Raw genomic sequence first — 21,634 nt, 5'->3', positions numbered from 1 at the left:
GCAGAGAGCAAGGGGCCGTGAGAAGCTGTGGGGGTGCAGGGGAGTTGGTGGTTAGTGTCCCAGTGCTGCCGCGGGCTGTGCCCCCACCCGGCCTCCCCCGGTGGCACGGAGCTAGAGCGTGGCTCCCTGCCGTGCCCTCTGCCCGGGGGCAGCTGCACCTGACTGTGGGATGGGGCCGGACCTTCGGCCCCGGGCTGGACGCGAGAAGGGCAGGGGCCGATGCCGGGCAGAGGAGGAAGGGCGGGGGTGGGGATGGGATGTGGACTCAAAATGCGGTCAAACGCCGCTCCCGGGGCTTCGCTTGGGAAAACTGTGCGGCTGCAAGGCGGGGGGAAGCCCAGCAAGGGCAAGTCCGCAGAGCTGTCGCTGTTGCTGTCGCTCGCAATGAGCCGCTCCCGGAGCAGCGCCTCCCTACGTAGGTAAATGCCCGGGGTGAGCAGGGGGAGGCCGGCTCTGCCTGGGCGCATCTCCCCGCTGCATCTCGCGTCCCTCCCCTGCGCGGAGCCGGGGCCCTGCGGTGCGGAACCGCCCGGGGGGCGTGGGGGGGGGGGCTGGGCCGGGGGCTGCCGGCTCAGAGCCACGCAGTGGGGACCCGCCGCCCGGAGCCGGAAGGATTTTATTTTTGCACCTATCGGGAGGGGGAGTGATTTTGGGGAGGGTCGGGGAGAGGATGCAATGAGGCTCCCCCGGACTGGGTGATTTTGCAGCCTGCCTCCTCCTTCCCTCCCCCCTTCTTCCCCCCGTTTTGGCTGGCTCGCTTTCCAGTTGCTGCATGAAGGGCTGTGCTTGTGGCGGTGTGTGCCGGCTCTCGGAGACGTGGCGCACCTCCTTCGGCTGAGCGGGGGAGAGGCTGGGAAAGGGGATTTTTTTTTTTTTTTTTTTAACATGTCACGTTTGTCCTATTAAAAAAAAGAAAAAAAAAAAAAAAAAAAAAAAAAAAGAACGGGCAGGGCGAGGGAGCCCAAGACATCCGCGGCACGGGGGAGTGCGTGTGTGTGTGCGGGGGGCGCCCCGCCACCCCGCCGCCCCCCGCCGCACCGCAGCGTGCGGGCACCGAGCGCGATGCGCCCCGGGCTGAGCTCTGCGGAATAGCGCGGCTGCCGCTCGCTGTCCGCGAGCTGGGGGCGGACGGACCCGACCGCTGGCAATTCCCCATTGATGTCCATGAATGCAAACACCATGATTTTCATGATCCTGGGCGCCTCTATCGTTATGGTAAGAGATTTTGCTTATTTCCCTCCCCACCCCACCCCCACCCCTGCTATCCCTTAGCCTGTGCACCTCTGTGTGTGCGTGTGTATGTGTGTGTGTGTGCATCATTGAACACCGAAGATTTTTTTTTATGACTTCTCCAGTCTTTGGCAATCAAACTAGAGTCAATGTTTTATTCCATCATCCAGAGTTGACCAGATGCCTTGGTTATGGGCTCTTACAGGCAATAGCTTGCTTGATGGACATGAATGCGTTGTTGGACCGATTTCACAATTACATCCTACCGCATCTGAGAGGGGAAGACCGAGTTTGTCACTGCAACTGTGGAAGGTAAGTTAGCCACATAAGATCTGTCTCACCTGTTCCCCCCTTCCCTTTCCCACCTCATCTCATTGGAAAGGCACAGTGAGGTGATGGCCAGCAGCAGGGCGCCTGCTGGCTGGACTAACATTTTTGCATTCTGGCTGTGTTTCACCTTCCTCAGCAGCTTCTGCATGAACACAAGGATTTGTTTGTTTTTCTGGGAGAAGAGTTTGTTATGGGCCTGGAAGTCCATTTTTCTTTGTATTCATGCATGTGCACATGCATCTGTGAGCCCTTGGAAAGTGAGTAACTTTCATTTAAACACTTGTCATTTTGCCTTTGTTGTCACCAGACTGTGTTGTTTCTTGGTGTGTTTTTGGTCTGGGCATTGCATTCAGTGGTCATGTAGCTTAAATGGAATCAGCTTGAAGAACCTAGAGGATTTTCCCTCTGTGTCCAGGAAGAAGTGTTGTTCTATAGGATACTGTCACTTTAAGACTTTGTAATCTTTGACCAGCTTTTTATTTTTTATGACTTTTCTCCCAAGACTTGTAGTGATGCTAGACAGGGCACAGTTGGTAGCTGGTTTGTGTTGTTGTGGAGCATTTAGCAAGCTGAGAGCATTAGGGTGGATTTTATGGTATGAGTGATGCTTTTGCTGGGTACAAGTTTATGACTGGACAAATACTTGCTCCTCTCCATGTCTGTTTAAGTAATGCTTCTTGTGTCATACATAAGCACTGAGGTGCTTAGCTTTTAACTGAGCTTTGGCTGCTCTCTGAGTTGAAGCTTTGAGGTTGAGCTCCAGCGAAGTAAATTTCTCTCTTCTCTCTGGGATTGTTGTCAGTCATCCTTATCCTACAGTCCTGCAGGCCTCATTCCCCTCCTGTGCCTGGTTACCCATTATCTGGTGAAGAGAGTTTCTTGTCTGCGCAGAGTAAGGCAGCATGATGCTGGTGTCAGCTAAAAGATGTGCAGGGGGGACGCCTCCACTACCACATGCAACATTTAGATTGAGCTTTACGCCTGTTCAAGCTGCCTCTGGAGCCAGCTGCATCCTGTCTCCCAGGCATCACGTCTGTTTGTCCCTGGTGTGGAAGCTAAGCTAACTGAAGGTGGGATATGCATAACTTAATGAAGGGGAACTGCTTTGTCCTCACACTCTCAACTTCTTTTACTGAAGATGACCATTACCTTTCTTCCCATAGTTCCTCCTCAGCCTCCTATGGCAGAGCAGCAAGGAAGGCACAAACAGCACCTCCAAGGCCAAATGCTGCCAGACAGAGAGTGATCTAGCAAGAAGATCTTAAATGCCTGGCTCCTTGGGCACCTCCGGGTTAAGGCCAGCTGGAATGAGTGTGGACAACTAATACATTTCACGTCTTTGATTTTTTAGCAGGGACTGGCAATTTCTTAGGTAATTTTTGAAGACTGCTTATTTTTCACTAGTTTGGGAGTTTTCCTCTGTCTCTTCAATCTGCATATGTATATATGTAACAGGCTATACATACATACCTACATGCATAAATATGTATGTGTATATATATATGTGCATGTGCAGCTATATAACCTGTTACAGCTGTGTTCAGTGGTGATAAAAAAAATGATTGATTGTTGATAATGCACTTTTTAAAATCCAACAGAATGACTGAGAAGTGTCAGGTCTCATTGGTGTCATTGGCAGAGTGCTCTCTCTGCACAAGCCTGGGAATATGGCAGGGACACTCATCTATCCTCTAATTAGCATGTCTGCAGGATGTTGTTGGGGCAGATAAATTAGCTATGGCACTCTCCTTGGATGTAGTCAAGTCATTTCTTAGAAAGTACCTGAAACAACTTCCAAATCTTCAGAAGTAGATCTGAGAGGAGACAAAAGGTGGAAGCCTTAAGTATATAAAAGCAATGACTCTTGCCAACAGATAAAGCATACTGGTCACCACTCTTGGGAACTGGCTCTTGTTTTGCATTGGTGTTGGGTTCTACATGCTTCTGCTCTGCTGCAGGAGATTCTTGTACAAAGCATCCCTGTGCTATGGGACACTGTGTTCTCTCATGCTGAGGGTTAGTCTGTGATCCTCACATATTCTCTTTGGGCTGTGACCTGTTGCTTGAGCTTTGATTTCTCTGGTTTATAAAAGGAGGTGATCTTGACTGTGCCTTGTCTTTTTTTGTCAGCTGTTCAAGTGCTCTAAGGGCAGACTTTTAGTGCATGTAGCCTAAAGTGGGTTGCCAGAGCCATGAGCAATACTGGTTTGCACTAGGAAAGTTTATATCCTGGAGCATATTGTGAGCAGTGGTACCAGAGACTGATAAAGGACTAAGTGAGTTTGCCAATAACTGAAGGGAGTCCTCAGAGAAGGAACTGACTTCAGTTTAGAGTGTCACAGGAAACAATGGGGGAAGAGAGTAAATGTTGCAGAAATAGAAGGGAAGGAGGAACTAGAATAAGTGAGAATTGATAGGGAATGGGCTGAGCTGTTGTGATTCCTACTTTTCCCTCCTGTGCTTGCCTAGGTTGTGGTGTCAGTCACACCAGCTAATCATTCAAAAATGTTTTCTTTCTGCTCTCCCATCCTGGTTGTGTCCCACCTTAGGGTATCGGAGAGGACCCCTTTCCCTGGAATGGCCTTGAATGTCTAAACCCCCCGAGGCTGGGCTGTGAGTACCTGGCCTTAGGCATCCAGCGTTCAGCAGAGTGTGCTCTCCACAAGGAATGAGAGTCTGCACCAAGCTTATGTCAGTGTGAGGGGGCTGGAAACTGTTGCCTTTCTGGTGGTGGCTGTGGACCGCAAGGGATGACTCTGCTTGTATGCGTGTGTGTGTGTGTGTGTGTGTGTGTATGTCTGATGCCATCTGAAGCCAGGCAAACCAGAGACTTTTGTGGTTCTGTGCCATGTCCCTCCCCAGCCTCTATATCCTACATCATCCCTACAAGGAAAGAAGCCCAGACTTCAGTTTCCAAAGCTGTCCCTGTCACTCTTTGGTACTAGAGTGGCCTGGAATGTTTGTGGCCTTCCTGGAGGAGTGGGTAGGCCTAGATGGCCAGGGACTTGGCTCCTGACTCAGACTGCTCTAGGCTGGGAGTCAAAGGCAGATGTGTGTCATTAGTGCATCTGTAGTCCATATCTCCTCTCCCTTGGCTGGGGGTCTGCCCATGTTTTCAGCCCTTCCTCCTCCCTTGTTTCTCTCTATGCTTCCTGCTCCCAAGGTAGGGAAGGGGGAGAGTGTAGGACGTGCTGAGTCTCCCTGTAGCATTGTCTCTGGAGGTGGGCTGACAAGCGGCCCTCAGAGCCAGATCACAAGGTGCCCGAGGCACTGACGACATTTTGGTGGCTCTGGGCTTATTAGTGTCACTCAGGTGGGTGGCCAGCAGGGCAGGCTGTTCTGCTGTCACCTGGCAGGGCTCTTGAGGCTGCATGTAGGCTGTGACTGGGATCTCTCTTGGTGGACAGGATTGTTTCTTTCCCTGGACTCTGTGTGTTCTCTTTCTGCAGTGGACTGAGCTCAGCAGTAAGACTTTGGAACAAGCAGGGTCGAGCGTTAGCTTATGGCACCCTGCCCCCCACTTCTTCCTAAAATGCCCCCTACTGTCCCTTGCCTTGGGGAGGGCCTCATTGGCTGCAGCTGGGAACTACACTTTGTACTTTTCCTATGCTTCTAAGCACAGGGTGTGTTAGCTGTGATGGAGCAGTCACTGGGGTCAGACCTTTTTGGGAAGGAAACTAATTCTATCTTCAGAGGTGTCTGAACCCTGAATGCATGGCACTCTTAGGGCTGGGCTCTTGCTTTCTCCTGCACATTCTTGTGGCGTCAGGGTCTCTTGAGCCATTGGAGGCTGAAGCTGTTTCCCTAGCATTTAATGACAGGAGCGAGGTAGCAGTTTGTTCTGGCAGGGGGGACCTGGCCATAGCAGGGGCCTGGCAGCTGCTTTTCAGGTTTGTGGAGTAGGAGAGGAGTTGTGGCCTGTCATTGCTCTTGAAGATTTCAGAGAGGGTGTATGAGTGCAGTGATGTGCAAAGTTTTCTGTGACTGCCTGTAGCTGTGTGGGTTGGACCCTGTGTCTATCTGGCTGTGTGGTGCTGGCAGGTAATGCCTTCTGCTGGAGCATGTGGCAGCTGCCCTGCTCTCCAGCCCAGTGCGAAGAAAAATGTGGCCAAGGCTAGCGCTTCTCCCTGTCTGTGGTCTGTTGAGTGGAACATCCACTGAGTCATTCTGGTCAGTTCAAGTGAGCCTGGGTTGGGCAATGCCTCTGCCGCAGGAGCAGGAGCTCTGAGAGCTGAGCAGAATGGTACTCTGAGCCGTGAGTGAGAGCAGACCTGAACAGGTAACAATGTGGTTACTTTCCTCTCACCATAGCCTCTCTCTGCTCTTGAGGAACTACAGGAAAGTGCTCTGGACTTGAGTACCCTCTGACCCACTGCCCTGTTGCAGGTGGGGTGTCTCTGGTAGGTTGGACTGGTGCTCTTCTGCTCTCCTGCCCTGATGATAGTACCAGAGCCAAGGAGGAGCAAGCTGCCTTGAGCTGTATACCTACAGCTGTACAGTGGGATGGCAGTGCTGTTCAATGGGAGGAGCAGGGCCCATGGTTCTGCCCTTTACTTGGAAAGCAGAGCTGGTGTAGTGATAGTACGTGGAGTAAGAACATCAGTGCAGACAAAGGGCTGACCCTGGCACCTGGTGCTAATACTAGGCCTGCACAGTTGTACGTGGTATAGCAGGAAATGTGCCTCTTTAGGCATCTGTCTTCTTGCTGGAGGAAGAAAGGGGTGAGCACCACACTTACTTACACTCCTGCTGGCTCCTGCTGATGTTCTGCACTGTCAATCCAGGAATGTTCCTACTGGAGCAGATCCCTCAGGGAGCTAGACGCCTTCTATCTCAGCATGTGAAGATATTCAAATTGTCCAAATTATGATATATGCCTGCAAATAGTCCTTCCTTTAGTCTACCTTCTAGTCCTACTTCCTTGGTATATACCCTTTCCAAGGAGAGACAATGGCCATGGAAGGTTTCAGAACTATAGCACTGCCCAAGCCTGGATGTCTCTGTCCCAGACTGTAAAGGGTTCTCTCTGGTAGCAGCTAGCTGGCAGCATCCCTGATCAGGAGCTGAGTGATGTCATGCAGAAGAAAAAAAACCACCAAAATGAGTCCATGGAGGCAGGATATGTTAAGGAGAGCAGGTGACACCTGCATGGAGCAAGAATGCAACAGAACAGTCTTCTGGGCTTGGAAATTCCCTGACAGGAACCTCAGGAGGTCTGGCTTGCATTCTTTTCTTTGCCACTGACATTCTGGGTGACCTTGGGCAAGTCCTTTCCCCCTCAGAGGTCTCTCCCCATGAGGGAAGTTAGAAAGAAGAGAGGAGTTTCATCCCCACCTGAATGTCGATGCCTTGCAGCAGACCTAGCCAACCCTTGAGTCAGCTCCTTCTGTCTGAGGGATGCTTCTGCCCTACTTTGCCTGTTATTGCCAGGCTCTAACCCAGCAGAGATGGTCCTGGGACAAAACTTCCCTGGGCATCTCCTGAGTAACCCAGTGCATGTGGAGTCCCTGCAGTGTGTCAGCTAGAATTCCCACCCACTCCGCAAGACAAAGGCTGGATGTGGGGAGGCAAGGTGGGAGGTGGCTGCTGGCTGGGACTTTGCCCTGCCCTCATGCTGGGGGTCACATGACCAGGGAGGACTGCCAGTGGTGCTGGAGCAGTGTTACCCGGTGGCAGCAAATGCCGGAACAGCTCTGCTTACGGGGCTCTATCTAGAAGGGGCCAAATGCTGCCCTCCTCACCCAGAGGAGGGACAGAGCAGCGCTTGTCCCAGCCTGGCAGCACTGCTGTCAGGAGGTACACAAAGACTGCATTTTTGGTCTGTGACGTCCTTTCCCAGCCAGTATCAACTTATGAAACCTCTCTGTCCCCACATCCTGTGTGACTGTTTTGGGAGGCTGGGAGTACTCATTGCTTAGTGCTGAAAAACACCAGGCCTGCTTGGGCCTCTTGTAGCCACTGTAGTGTGAAGGGGCCTGACAATGTATTTTTACCTGTGCAATGGTGCCATCCACACCTGGCTGTGGACTAGTTCTGCTGGTCCTGGCTCTGGGATGAGCTGGGCTGTTTGGCAAGTTTGAGGAGAGTCTGCAAGGTCAGACAGGAATGCAGAACATGGAGGCTCTGTGCCTCCCTTCAGCTCTGCTTGCAGTTCTGTATAGGGCACGTCTTGGTGGCTGTGCTTTGGGGTAGCCATCAAGGCAGGACAAGCTATATTACCCCAATGCAGCTGGAGCTGGGGAATGACTCAATCCAGCCAGGTTTTGCTAGCTGCAACATGAGCCTGGAAGATGTGATGGCTGCTATAAACAGAGACTGAAACTTGTCCAAGAGGGAGCCAAGCTGAGCCAGAGCATCAGCTGAGCTGACATCCCTAGCAGAGGGGAGGTAGGGGAGAAAGTAAAGGCAATAATGGGTTCATTTTATTTAAATCAACAGATCAGTGGTGCTTTCTGAAGGGCTCTTGTGCTGTACTTCAGCTGCAGCAGCCGGCACACAGCAAGGTCACTGGAAGGGACATTAGCGCTTTGGGCAGCTCTGTGGTGAAACCTCTCAGGCATACTGGCCAAGGCTCTGCTCCAGCACAGCTACACCTGGGATTTCATGCACTTCTTGCATTGGGATCTGGAGCCGTCCTACTGTCACCAGACCTGGGAAAGTGGAAAGAGATGTTCAAGCACATGTGGACAGACATGAACTCTGTGCTCCCTTTATCCAGCAGCTTCAGTTTTTCACCTGAGCCAAGGGCTGTCTTTCCGGGCAGGGATGAGCAGATCTGATCTTTGACTTGTTTCAGGAGAGGAGTTGCTGGCAATCACCAGACTTTCCTGCTTTGGAGGGTGTTTCTGGCCTGAAGTGTGGTTACATCTCTTTTCCTACAATTACATCTACCTCCTGTGGGAGCTCTGCAACATCTGGGGTGAGACACAGCAAAGGTTTAACAACCCCAGCACCACATCAGAGCTTTTGTGTGTGGTGAAAATGCAGGGCAGATGGAGGGAGGTGGGATATGATTGACATAATAGAAATTGTTTGGCCTGGATCTGTTGTGACAACTGATACCAGTTTTGAACTGCCCAGGAATTGGTCTTCCGTTTGTTTTCTTTGACACATCTTTTTTTTGAAAAGAAACATGGGCAGAAAATAGTATTACCACTTAAAGACCCCACGTGCTCTGTCACAGCTCTCACAGCTCAGGGTGCTGTTTGGGTTCTGCTCTACCAATGTAAATATTAAATTGCTCTGATCATGGCTCTTTCCACCCCACCTATAGAAACAGTCCCAAAGCCTGGAAGTGCAAGGGTCCCACTGAGACCTATGAAAGTTACTTGCAGGGCGCAGAAGCCACAAGCTGTTTAACCTGTGTGGCACCACTCCTCAGGAGGTACAGCATATTGCTTTGGGGACCCTAGAATGTGAACCCCTTTCCTCCTTCTGACTGGTAGCATGTGAGGCTAAGCTGTTTCTTTGTTACAGGGAGATTTTGTGGGCTCCATGCTTCTCTCTGACATGGCACATGGTGGGTCTGTGGCTGAATCCTAGAGGCCTCATACCCATGTCAATCCTGCTGACTGAGGTGATACAAAGCCTGAAGGAGGTTTTCATCTCTTCCCAAGGGTCTCTGGTTGGTGAGACAGGCACTGGATGGAGGGTAGGTTATTCATCCCTTGCACAGGCCCTTTCTCTGTGTGGTACTATTATGGGTTGTGTGTGGCCATGTTTCTGAAAACAAGGCGTAGCCCAAAGCATTTACCCTGAGTTGCCCTGCCTGAGCTAGCGTTGGCTTTCCCCTCAGAAATGGCCTCTTCCTGGCTGCCCTGCCTAGTGTGAACTTCTCTGGAGCTCCTCAGCTTTCACTGCTAGCCCAGCATACCGAAAAGGGGCAGTTGTGTAGCTGATGTTCCTGATTAGGGCCTCCTCCCCTGAAATGTTCAGACTGGCAGGGTTGTTGTACAGTGGCTATTTCACATTAGTGTTGTGTTCCAGGAACACTCTGACTGTGAGGTTTGCCTGTCTGACTCGAATCAACTTCTTGCTTTCTCCTGCCACCAGAGCACCTGACATCCACAACATCTGAGGGCAGCTAAGCAGGCTGCAAGCCAGAGCTGGTACATGGCAATTCATGCAGTGGTCCTCATCAGCCCAGCCCAGAGAAAGAGGCAGCACTGACGTGAAGCTGGTTGTGGCTTGCAGCAATCACATTCTGCTCAGCTTAGAGGTGATATTTTCCCTCACTGGATCCAGCCCCGAGAGCCATTCAGGCCATGTTCCAGTTTCCAATTCCCTTGACATACGGTGGGGGACCCTGGACCTTCGTGCTCTATTAATAACTTGCTGTGCTGATGTGCCACCGTCTCTGAATCACTACTGTAATATCCTAAAGGATTTGAACTGCAACAAAAAAATCCGAGGGCAGAGGGGGAGGCTGTCCCTGATCTCCACTCCATCTTGGTGGTACCACTCAATCCTGTTTAAAACAAAGCACAAAAAGCCCTGCAGCCCAGATCTCCCAATCCATGCACTAGCAGGAGAAGCTCATCTTCTCTGAGCCTTGTTAAATCCTTCCCAGAAAACTCTGCCTAGTAGAGACCCAGCTCTGGCATCTCCACTGCTCTGGTAATTCGAGAGTTCCTGAAAGCTGCTTGGAAGACAGCAGTGCAGGGCCTCAAGTGCTTTCTAAGGAACTTTGGTGACAGGTAGCTTTTTATTTAAGGGAAATATGTGCTTGGGGTCCAAATTTGATTTCTGATACTTGGAAAATGAAGTTGCCAAACCTGGACAGGTCAGTTTCTGCTCTCCATTGAATTTCCTCTGGCTTCTTGCTGGCTCAGCATACAACAGGACTGATTCCTCCCCTCCTGCTCCTGGGGCGGGAGTTCAGCACTTCAGACTGTATAGGCATAAGCAATACTGTGAGGTCTGAATCCTTCCTTATGGGAGGCAGCGAGCCAGTAAACATCCTGTGAGTCCAGCCCCAGCCCACAACTGAACAGTGAGAGAGGGTCAGCCAGCCATCATTTTCTAGAGTGTCCTTTGTCTCTGGGATGTGCCTCATGGCTCACAGGCATGTGGAGATGTTGGTGTGGTCACATTAGAAAGACTGGGTTGAAAATAGTTGTTGCCAACTTCAGTTCTACCCCAGAGCTGGCTATGCTGTCTGTCTGTCTATCCAACCCTATCCCTGATCTCTAGATTTAGATGATCTGGACTCCTTCTGCAGTGGAGGTTATGGGGGAGCTATAGAGGCATCTCCTTTGAGTGGGGACTCTAAAATCACTGGGCCTTGGGGAGGGAGTCACTTGCCTAGGGAGAAACAAATGAAAATACAAAAGAAGTGTTAGGCCCTGACTGCTGCCCCAAGTTGCAGTTCAGGCCAGTGATGACCAGAGGAAACTTGGAGAACTGGAGAAACTCCCACTGCAGTATGCAGGGTCAGCACACTGCTGTGCTGTGAAGGGATAAGGTCAGGAAAGAGGTAACTGTGTTCCTTCCCTCAATGTCCTGCAAGCAGAGAGCAAGATGTGTGAAGGGTGTGTGATAGGGAAAAAAAACTCTTGTAGCTGAGAGGAGTGCCTTGTCCCACATTACTGCAGTGCTGGCCATGCTGTGTGTGTGTTTTCTGTGTGTGTGTGTGAGAGAGAGTGAGCACACATACATGAATGCTGCAGGCACATCTCTGCTCCTGAGTCTTGGGGAAAGTTTGTCACTGGGAGCAGTGTAGTCCAGTACTCTCTTCCAGCACGAGGCTGAAATCCTATGTGAAAAGCACCTTATATGTGAAGAGAAGTCTGAAGTTTCTTCTGCAGGAACAGGTCTGTACTTGATGAGTTTGGGGAAGTTTTTCCTTTCTCCACCCCAGTGGGAGCTGTGTGATAGTGATGCTGTACATGGGGAAACTTTGGATAACTCTATGGGCTATGATATGATAATATGGAGGAGATACAGGCCAGCACCTTTTGAGACGCCCATGCTGGTGGTTGTGTCTGGGTTTCTGGAGGTGTTTGTGGACACAGCCCTCAGTGCTGTTCCTGTTCTACAAGAAGTGAAAGGGTGTAGGTCAATGACCTTCCAGGTATTGCTGGTAGTGACTGGGAGAACATGGTTCATGGCAAGTATATGCAAGACTTGCTTTTCCCCTTCCACAAAGCTGCTTGGCTGCATTCATGAACTAAATGAGATCTTTCCCATTCATGAATGGGTCTCTGGTTTTGGGAGCCCCTCTCTCTCCCTGCCTATGTTCCCCAGCTCTTCCCTTGTTTGTGAGGGAGAATCTCTGGCTACGAACCAACCAGCAAGATGATGCATGAACAGGGCCTGTCCTGATCATCTGAGGGCAGCTTGTGCTGCCATCAGAGATGGCCTGGATGCATTTTCTCTCTGCTGCTGTCCCAGGCTGGTCCCTAGTATTGAGGCCTTGCTGAATGCAAAGTACATTCAAAGTGCATAGTACAAAGAACAAGTGCTAGACAGTGGGAGTGTGACTGGCTGGGCATCCCGTGCATGTGGACTTCTCCACCCCCATGTGCTCTGGCATAGATAGTACCCCAACCCCACATGCCTTGGTCGTTGGGAGCTAGTGCCTCTGGTGCAGGTGTCCTCCACTAAGTTGTTGCTGAGATTAGGGCTGTTTTCAGTAGGTTCATTGAGTGGGAGTTGGTTTGTGTAAATATTTGGATGCTTCTCAGACATGATTATTGAGCAACCTGCACCTCATGCATATTCAAAGGCCTCCAGAGATTGCCTCCCCTCCTGCATTTGAGAGCAGCGCTGGGGCCATCGATGTAGGAGGAAGATGAGTGCAGTTGATGCTGGTGGTGATGGCAGTGGGTGATGCTGGAGGAAGCCTGTGCACCTGTGCCTTGGCCCCAGCTGCACCGAGCTGGAAGCACTGGTGATGAATCTGTGTTGCTGTATGAAGCCTCCTGCAAAGGCTTTCTTCAGCCTTAACAATGCTGGCAGGCATGTGGGACTGCTGAGCACTCCTAGTCACTGCTAATTGTCCATCTCTGGGCTCCTCCTACTACTAGACACTACTGACACTACTAGGACAGCACCTGCCCTAGTAGTGTCTTCTCTAAGCCAGGCAGGACCTCTAAGCCAAGCAATGGGAGAAGGAAGGGTGGCTAAGCACTGGGTCAGGGCAACTTCGTGGTTCCTGGCTGGACTGAGGGGATGCTCAGAGCAGTGTAAAGCAGAATCTCAGAGCAGTGTAAAACAGATTATGGGGGCTCCAGGGCATCTTGCTTCCAGCTTCTCTTCATGTCCTCTGTCTTCTGGGATCCTCTTGTCTCTCATGCTCAGTTTACCTGTCACAGCTGGTCCCCTCCCATTCAGCCCTTGCAGACCTGCTTTATTTCCTTTAGTCTCCATTTTCCCCACCCCACCCCTGCAATTTCCTGCTTTTCCCAAGCTATCAAGGTCTCTGAAGTTGTCCAGCACCATCCCAAGCTTGGTGTCTGTTACTTCATTGCACAGCTGAAGCCACACACTCTGCTCTGGCACAGGGACTTACCAGAATCCCTGAGAGAGAGATGGCAGTGTCTGAAAGCCCACTACTTTCTCTCTAAGGAAATTCACAGCCTGTGGCATAGCCCTAGGTGCTGCATACCACTTTGTTGACAGAAGGGGCATCTGCCAGGCTTCTGTGCTGTGCTGTTTGGAAGTGGGGGGGAATGGGACAGCACTAAGTTGATCACTCTTCTTTGGAGACTGACTACAACGCAAGGTCAAGCCAAGTCTCTGGCCATCTCCCCAGCAAGTGCTGAGTGGGGGAATGAGATGGGAGGCAGGCTGCAGGATGCTGGCCTCTCTTACACCCAACAGGGTGGAAGAATGGGAAGGTGTGAAAGACCCTGCATCCTAAACCAATTAAGTTAGGTTGTAAGAGAGTCTGAGATGGTCTTAGAGTTTCCATAAGTTTTCCAGAAGTGATACACTGCAGAGTCTTTGCCACCTGCTGTACAAGGATAGATTCAGGAAGTGCTTTCCAATATTCCCTCCATGGCTGTAAACATGCTTTGCTTTACTATGTAAAAGATATGAGTCTCTGCTGACTCTGGGAGATGGGACATAAAGCAAAACAGCATGTCTCCAGAGAAATGCCGTGAAGGTGTTAGCACTGACAGTACTGCATAGCAGAGGACTTTTCTTACTTCTATGAGTCAGGGTTTTGTGATTGCGCTTGCAGGGATACACAGCTACTTTCTGAGATTGTGAGTACTTACAAAAGTAAAGTGTTACTGACCTCTGCCTGCTGGCATGAACATGGTGGTGCCCTTTTTGTCTCTGGGGAATGACCACTCCATCCTCATGCTACCCTTAATATCATTTTTCATTTTACAGATGATGAACTTACTTAAGCACAGAGAGCCTGTGTCAGGAATGTGGCATGAGTTCCCATTTCCCAAGCATGGATTCATGTTTCTGGACTTTGCTATTTCTGTCTACCAATTACTTGCTGATGTTAAGTGAGAAAAGCCAAGGCAGCATTTCTGTCTACCAACATCCAGGGATCCACATCTCAAAGGAATATGTTAATCTAGCCCTTGGCCACAAGAGCAGGTGCTGGAAAGAAAACATTTTCTGCTCTTCTCCACTGATACTTTTCCCTGTTTCTGTTCCCTGCAACAGGCATCATGTCCACTATGTTATTCCATATGATGGGGATCAGTCAGTGGTGGACTCCTCGGAGAATTACTTTGTGACTGACAATGTAACCAAGCAAGAGATTGATCTGATGCTGGGACTTTTGCTGGGCTTTTGTATAAGCTGGTTTCTGGTATGGATGGATGGGGTTCTCCATTATGCAGTGCGAGCCTGGAGAACTAGTCGACGGTATGGTAAGTGCAGCCTCACAAGCCCACCTTCCCTCTCCTTAATTCCTTGGCCTGTCTTTTGAGGCTCCTGGAGAGGGAGAAGGTCACCAGTCTTACAGAGTTTGTTCCTGTTTGTTTATTCTGTGTGGATTCGGCACAGGCCTGATCAGCCAAATCCCCACCCTCTCTATACAAAAACAGGAATGTCCACCTGGAAATATCTAGCTGAGGATCTTAGACTTGAAGGCTCTGCTTTGGAAAGTGAAAAGTATGTGTTGGTGCAAAGAAGTGTTTGATAGAAAGTGGCACATTCACACAAAGGCAGACTGACAGATGGTAGTTGCGTGCCTGCACTTGTGAACAGAGTATTTTCAGGTCAGACAAAGCTTGCCTGAAATATGGGTTTTTCTGTGCATATAATTTGCAGCCAGGCACATGCATGTGCAGTGGAGCTTCATTTATTTGTGTAAACTAGTGACAATGTGATGACACTGACAGCCACCTCCGTGTTGTCTCATGGGCATATGAACTGAGGTTTCCCCATCCTCATTGCTGTTCCAGGTGTGTCCTTTTTTTTTATTTTTTTCTCAGCAGTGACATCTGCCTCACACCTCAGGGAAAAGTGTTAACCATAGTAACTAGTACACTGCAGCTAGTTTTTGGACCAACTAGCTTAGCATCCTGAACTAATATCCTGAGATTGAACAGCAGAAATCCCTTCAGAGACCCTCTCTGCCCCTCTTTGCTCTCTTAACACAGATACCCATGGGCTTTCTTTGTTGGAGGGTAAAAGAAGAAAAATTACTAAAAATTGTTAAGACTTGAAATCCTAGCCCATAATCAGTGTCCTTGTAAATCACACTCTCTCTAAACTCCAGTTGTGGATGTCTGCTAAATTACAACTCAGATCTGAAAGAGGAAAGAGAGATTGAGCAAGAACGAGATTTATCTGTGAACCTATAAAAAAAAAATCTAATTAGGGAAGTGGACTAACTCTTTCTAAAAACTCAGATCAAAATGACATTAATTTCTCATTAGTCTTCCCAAATTCCCAGCAGCCTGCTTGAGCAGTGTCTGAGTCAAGACTCTCTTGAGGCTGTGTTGCTTTCATTTCCCAAGCAGAAGGCTAATTGTCAGTGTTTCTAGTGAGATCTAAGGTACTGAGCCAATCTCAAGGCCATGACACCTGCTTTTGATCAGACCACCTGTGGCTGTGATCTCATCAGCGCTCACAAAGTCAGCAGGGCTGGTACGAGCTCTCCTTGGGGGAGATGAGCGTACAGCAATATCATTCTTCAGAGCTGATGACTTTTGTTGTGGAGCTGAGAGCTACAGCAAGAGTAGAGCCAACTAGCGTACCTTCTTGTAAACAGGTGCTGCATAGTTTTTTTTTTTTTTTTTTTTTTTTAAGTTGTTAAGGGTAGTTCTAGTGATATTCATTTAGTATTTAAGCTGAATTATCTTTTTCTTTAATTCCTTCTTTTCTTGTGAATTTCATTCCTTCTTTTCTGTGCATGCCCTAAAGCTTCAAGGGGCTGACCAGTTGTGCAACAAACTGCACAGTTACATCTTTTACAGAAGTTGAATGCAATTTTGCTTTGCTCTCAGTTTCCTGCCCTTAGCTATCTCTTTGGAAGTGTAACCTCCATATTGCAAAAGGCTTCACCCCCCACCCCCCCCAAAAAAAAGAGACTTTGCCTGAGACATGGTCTCTTGTGCAGTCTTAGCAGCATTATACCTTTGCACCAGTCATGCAGGACCTCTCTGATTGTAAACCATATTGGTTGAGCTGCAGCTGTGAATTTGCACTGTTCTTGGTTCCCAGCTCAATGTGTTGTGGAAGAACCCCTCCTAATCTGTGGGTGAGGTTTCCCAAGTATACCGTGCAGTAGGACATTATATCACTCTTAGGATAGAGGTTCTTACATGCCTGGAATTGTTCTGCCTAAAGAGAAACAGTGCACTTTTAGATGCTATGCCGATATCGTCATCACATTTCACTAAGGACAGGCTGAACCATCACTTGCAAATTTAGAGTAAAAAGTAATTGGCTTTTTTATTCTTTTATTTTTATTTTTACATAGTTACTATGCATTCAACTCAGTTATGCAAATCTAGCCATTTTAGAGGGAATGGGCAGAAAGGATGGCCCTCTCTATTGACTGATGTTGCTTGTGGCTATCAGAAGTAGCGAGTGCCTATGGGGCAGGGGTGTTGTTATTAAATAGCTATATTGCTTGCTATAGCTTGAAGCACTGGCATAGAATATAGAGCTCTCCCTGAAATGCACAAATATGACTTAGCAGTGACTCTGTGTCCTGGTCAGCTTCAATTTTGGTCTGTTAGATTAACCTATAGCTCCTTCCTGATGGAAGAGTTTTCAGTAATGAGCTTATTTCACTGCAGTGCTGTAATCTTTTATTTTTCTATAGCAACTTGGCTACATTAGACTGAGTCTAATAGTTGCTGTAGTGCTGATCAGAGCAGTCACATTTCACCTCATGCCAGTTGCTGTAGTTCAACTTCGTGCCAGCTCTTGAGGAGTTTCTAATTCTTCTTTGTGGGTTTTGGACAGCATGAATTTCTGTGTGGAATCCAAAGCTCTTTAGAGATTCAATGGCAGCTGAAACATTGTTACAAGGAAAGGTTCATGGGCTGAAAGCTGAAATATTTCTTAAAAAAAAAAAAAAAAAAAAAAAAAAGTGATACGACTCAGCCTGCACAGGCTGTGGGAAAACTAGCGGCTGTGCTGATGTTGGTGAGATTGTCCAGTGTTCTAGAAGACACAAAGAAGAAGAAAGCCAGGACTGCTACACAGGAAAGCATGACTAAGGACTGGAAGCTGTATGGGGCGGGGATGCACAGAGGTGGAAACCCAAAATGACTGAGACATCAAGGCTCCCTGCCTGGGCAGAGCTGGACAATTCAGGGCAGGATTAGGCTGAAGTCAGCATGCCTGGTGAACAGGAAGTACCGAAGAAAGTTGCCTGCTGAACAGGGATGACATGTATGTGGCAGCAGTGTATGGCTGCTTCCCTGGCAGCTTGGTCCCCAGAGTAGCTCCCTGCTAGCCAGAGATTAAAAAGAGACTGCTGTCTTTACTAAGTCTTGCCCAAACTGTAATCAGACTTTCAGAGAGGAAGTGAGGCAGAAGGAGGGATGGGGGAATCTGTCTCTTTAAAGGTCACAAAAAGAATTTGTTTCAGCAAGCTGGAGTTTTCCTTTTCTAACTCCACTCCTTCTCTAACTCGATGGGCCAGCACAGCCCATCTGTGCTTCTCTAAAAAAGCTGCCCTTATACCAGGCACTGGCAAGGGGTGTTCTGCCGCCTGTTCTGGGTCGCAGCTACCTGCTGGTTGTGCTCAGGGCACAAGATGTTTCATGACTGGGAGAGGAGTGGGCACTGCTCTGGCTATAACCAAAACATGAAATTTAGCCAGCAAACAAGTATGGCCTGAAGAAAAGCCTCAAGGCTGAACTTACCGGTATACAGACAGCCCCTGTGCCTTGCCAATGCCGTAACAAATGCCTGATTTGCTTGGGGCAGGCCAAGAAAGGGGGTAAGAGAAGACAGCAGAACATGGTTCTCACCATTCCTGTCATGTTTCATTGTGTGTCTCCTTTCTGCCTTCCAGACAATTCCTGGTCTTGGATTCCAAAATTCTGTAACTTAAAGGAGTTCAGGAAACGTCACCACAGGCAGTACGAGGAAGCGACTGGGAACATGGTGCACATCAAACAGAAGCTGTACCATAATGGGCACCCTAGCCCTCGGCACCTCTGAGGAATGTCTTCCCCTCTAGAGACTACAGTGAGATTTTAAAAAGGACTTTGCTCTTCTTCCATGGGAACAGCTGTGAGTTTGCTCCTCTGTGGAAGCCAGTGGAGGACATAATTTTATTTACCCATCCTGTGTGTCCCTGTGGCACACCATGATGCACAATTAAGCCAATTCTGGATACTACTCAGCCAAGACATTGCACTGTGTTCCACATTTTATTGTCAGACTTGAGTGTGTATATATGTAAAAAGCAAACAAACGAACAACAACAACAACAACAAAAAAGAGAAGAGAGATTTGAATTATACTTTCAAACCTTTCCCCCCCCCCCTTTTTTTCATTCATGGCTGTCCTGCACATCCAGCTACTCTCTGGGAGTGTTGACCAAGGGTGCAGAGGTGGGACCATGTGCAGAAGATGTAGTGTACCTCACCTGAGAGCTAGAAGTCCCCAATTTCTTTGGTCTTTTGGTTTGGTTTTGCTCTGCTCTCTTCCTTCCATTGTTAGGATGGCCTGACCGGTTAGAGGTTTGGAAGGGGACTCCTGTCAGCTAGTTGTGAAAGCACAGGATATCTTTCGCTTTGGTCTGTGTTTTGGGGAGCTGCAGTGGGGGGAAGAAAGTCCTGGAAATAAATAATTGTTTTGTTCTTTGCATTGCTATACACTGAAACCTGCCTTAAGTGAATGAACAAATCTCAGTGTTGTACCACAAGGTATCAGCCCATTTACCAGGGCTGGTGCTGCCTGGTTTACACCACTTTTGTGTTGATGGTACCTCACTCTACTATTCTTCACTAATACTAGAGAGGAGGATCTGATCCCTTAGCTTCAGTGTAGTTGCTCCTGATACATAAGGAGAAGCAAATTGAATCAAGAGGGGTTAGATCTGACTTGTACCCTGACCATACCCCTCTCCTGCACAAACACTGCCTACACCTCCCTTGGGAGGAAAGGAACTGCTCTTCCCCTTTTTAGACAGTGAGCTTGAGGCCCTGGCTAATACCTCCCCAGAAATCCTGGCAGCTCAGTGAGAAGGTCCTATTAAGAGTCTCATGCTTCCTACACTTCAAGTCACCTCACTCTTTTTTATTAATTCTCTGAGCTCAAAGAGCACCTCAGCAGCCAGCTGGGCTTGGCTTGAGGGACACAAAGAGACTGTGGGCCTAAAGCCAAATTCATCTCCAGAGTCAAATGTTTCAATAATGGGTTGAATTGAAGTATGGAGCTGCTCTGACATGTTTTAGCCTTGGTTTCCCATGGTTGCAGCTTAGGTGCAGGTTTCAACGTAGCCATCAGGTTAAGGACATCCAGAGATGTCCTTAACATCTTGTCAGATTTGCCTGAAAGGAGATTGCTTGATGAAGCCCTTGTGCCTCTGATCAATCTGTGTGGTGGTATCTGATCCCTGTAACAGTCTTGGTCTACTGGGGAAATGCAGCAAATATGCTCAAGTTGCACTGCTTTGGCACATGGTGGGCAGTAGTAGCCCAGCCAGTTGCAGTGGGAAGAGAGAAATTTTTATTCAGAGAAGAGTAAGGGAGGGAGAATCTAGCCCCAAGAATTTAAGGAGGTAGCCCTCAAATTCCTCTTTTGTTCCCCATTTTGTATTGAGGGGGCTTGTGTTTAAATGAGAAAAACATCCAAATCTAAGAGATGATGAATGTTACCGGAAATGTACTATTTCCTTCTGTGAATTCCTTGACTCTGTCAATAGCCTCCTATCATTTGATTGCAATGTCTGTATAAGGAAAAGGACACCATAACACCCTCCTTTGCCCCCTTTCCTCCCTTCCCCAGCTTCTGTCTTGCTTTTCATTATTTGTTTCCTATGCCCAGGATCAGTTCTGTTATATACAATCCCCAAAGCTGACAAGCATATCTGTTATTTGTCATTCCCACCTTTGCTATTCCATAGTGCCTCTTGTCTTGGAGCCTAAGTTTCTATCATCTGTGTCTAAATAATTGCTCAGTCTATACCTGTGTCTGTCTGCTTCAGTGTCTGTCATTTCAGGGCTTCCTGCAGTTGTGCTATCTGCAACCACCTTTTAGCATCTAAAGAATGAGCTTTCCTTTAGCAGGTCTTCTCCAAAACACAAGGCTTTTCAACCTCCCTCACTGCAGGAGCTTTGTGCATTTGATCATATGGCTTCATCCTCAGCTGGCAAAAGACGCTAACTTCAGAGGAGTGCTACTTATTCAGTGCCAGATGAAGATCTGCTGCATTTGCCTTTCTGTGATGGCACATGCTTAGCTGACAGAAAAGAATAGGTGCTGCATTATAAAACAGGTGCATGTCAGGGACATGTCTTCAGTTCTGAGTTGAAGATGGGACAATTTTTTTTCAGGGCAGAAAGTTTGATCATTCTAGGAGCAAACACTGAATCCTTGGAATCAGCTGCTATGGGGGAAAAATGCACTTTGAATAGTCTTTCCACTTCCTGCCTCTCACAGGAGAGAATTAAGCCAGTGATCTAAACTTAGAATGAATTGAAAGCCTGGCTCTGCCCTGCTCTAGCAACTGACCTTAGTTGAAATATCATTAAATGTTAAACTTCCAATTGTAAGAGAGTGAAATGATGGCTCACAGTGATCAAGGCTGTTCCACACCAGAATTTCAGGAAAAGAATATGAATCTCTGGAAGAAAGAGAACAAAAACAAACAAACAAACAAACCCCAAAACAAATAACAACTAAAAAACCTTCATGGTGCATATTCCCATGGTTTAAGCAACAGGTTTAATCTGCTGTGGCTGCAGCTATAACTCTGTGAGCCTGTCTCTTGCTTACACTTAGTCAAAAAATAAAACCAATTATGAGCTCAGTGCAATTAAATTTACTGTGAGTGATTCACTAGTCTCAAATCCTTGGGGACCAGAAGTACCCTCATAGTGCAGGGTTTGTCCCAGGACACACTAAATCAATGGAACTGGGGAACTGACTGGACCTTTGGTTCTCATCTTTAATAGACAAGGGTCAAAAATTCCTTCCCATGCAGTAAGGCCAAGCTGTATTTCTGATTCAAGAAATTTGGTACATCTTTCGTGCAAGGGTGATTTTGGGAAGACAGCATAATAGAGATGCAAGGTTAGATTGTTGCCTCCTTTTTCTCTGAGTCCAGGAAGCTACTGCAGATTTGATCTTATGTAACAGGGATCAGAGTATGGCCCATCGCTGGGACGGGATAACATTTCATGCTGAATAAAGCTGCAGCGGTAGAAACACAGGAGCAGCCCTAGTCCTATGCATTGTTTAACCTTCGTATTGTGTGAAGGGGAACTATTGTCCCCAATAGCCAAGTGTTTCCTCTTTAAGGAGAAACCAAGACAAGATGGCAAGACTCCATGAGACAGGAGAGTAAGAGAGGCAACTATGTTTAAAATATTGCAAGACCCTGGTATCAGCAAGGTATAGCCCCAAGCAGTACTGCTCTCTCTTGGCCTGAGATTAGCACTCTTGTCATTGTCCCATTCCCTCAACT

At 48.3% G+C, this 21,634-nt stretch overlaps 1 protein-coding gene across 2 annotated transcripts; it reads left to right on the top strand.

Moving 5' to 3' along the window:
• Positions 1–970: 970 nt before the first annotated feature.
• TMEM240 (transmembrane protein 240) lies at positions 971–18,826 on the top strand. Of its 2 annotated transcripts, XM_062593469.1 has the most exons (4): positions 971–1,215; positions 1,436–1,542; positions 14,191–14,399; positions 18,011–18,826. In XM_062593469.1, exons 1-4 carry the CDS (start codon positions 1,159–1,161, stop codon positions 18,157–18,159), a joined length of 522 nt encoding a protein of 173 aa, XP_062449453.1. In that variant the 5' UTR covers positions 971–1,158; the 3' UTR covers positions 18,160–18,826. The 2 variants fall into 2 exon arrangements, with proteins under 2 accessions (XP_062449453.1, XP_062449451.1); XM_062593467.1 differs by lacking the exon at positions 971–1,215 and having other exon boundaries at positions 1,343–1,542.
• The last annotated feature ends 2,808 nt before the right edge of the window (positions 18,827–21,634 follow it).

Source organism: Rhea pennata, chromosome 22 (assembly GCF_028389875.1).
Source record: "Rhea pennata isolate bPtePen1 chromosome 22, bPtePen1.pri, whole genome shotgun sequence".
Taxonomy (NCBI): Eukaryota; Metazoa; Chordata; class Aves; order Rheiformes; family Rheidae; genus Rhea; species Rhea pennata.
This window is presented reverse-complemented; position numbering and strand designations above follow the sequence as displayed.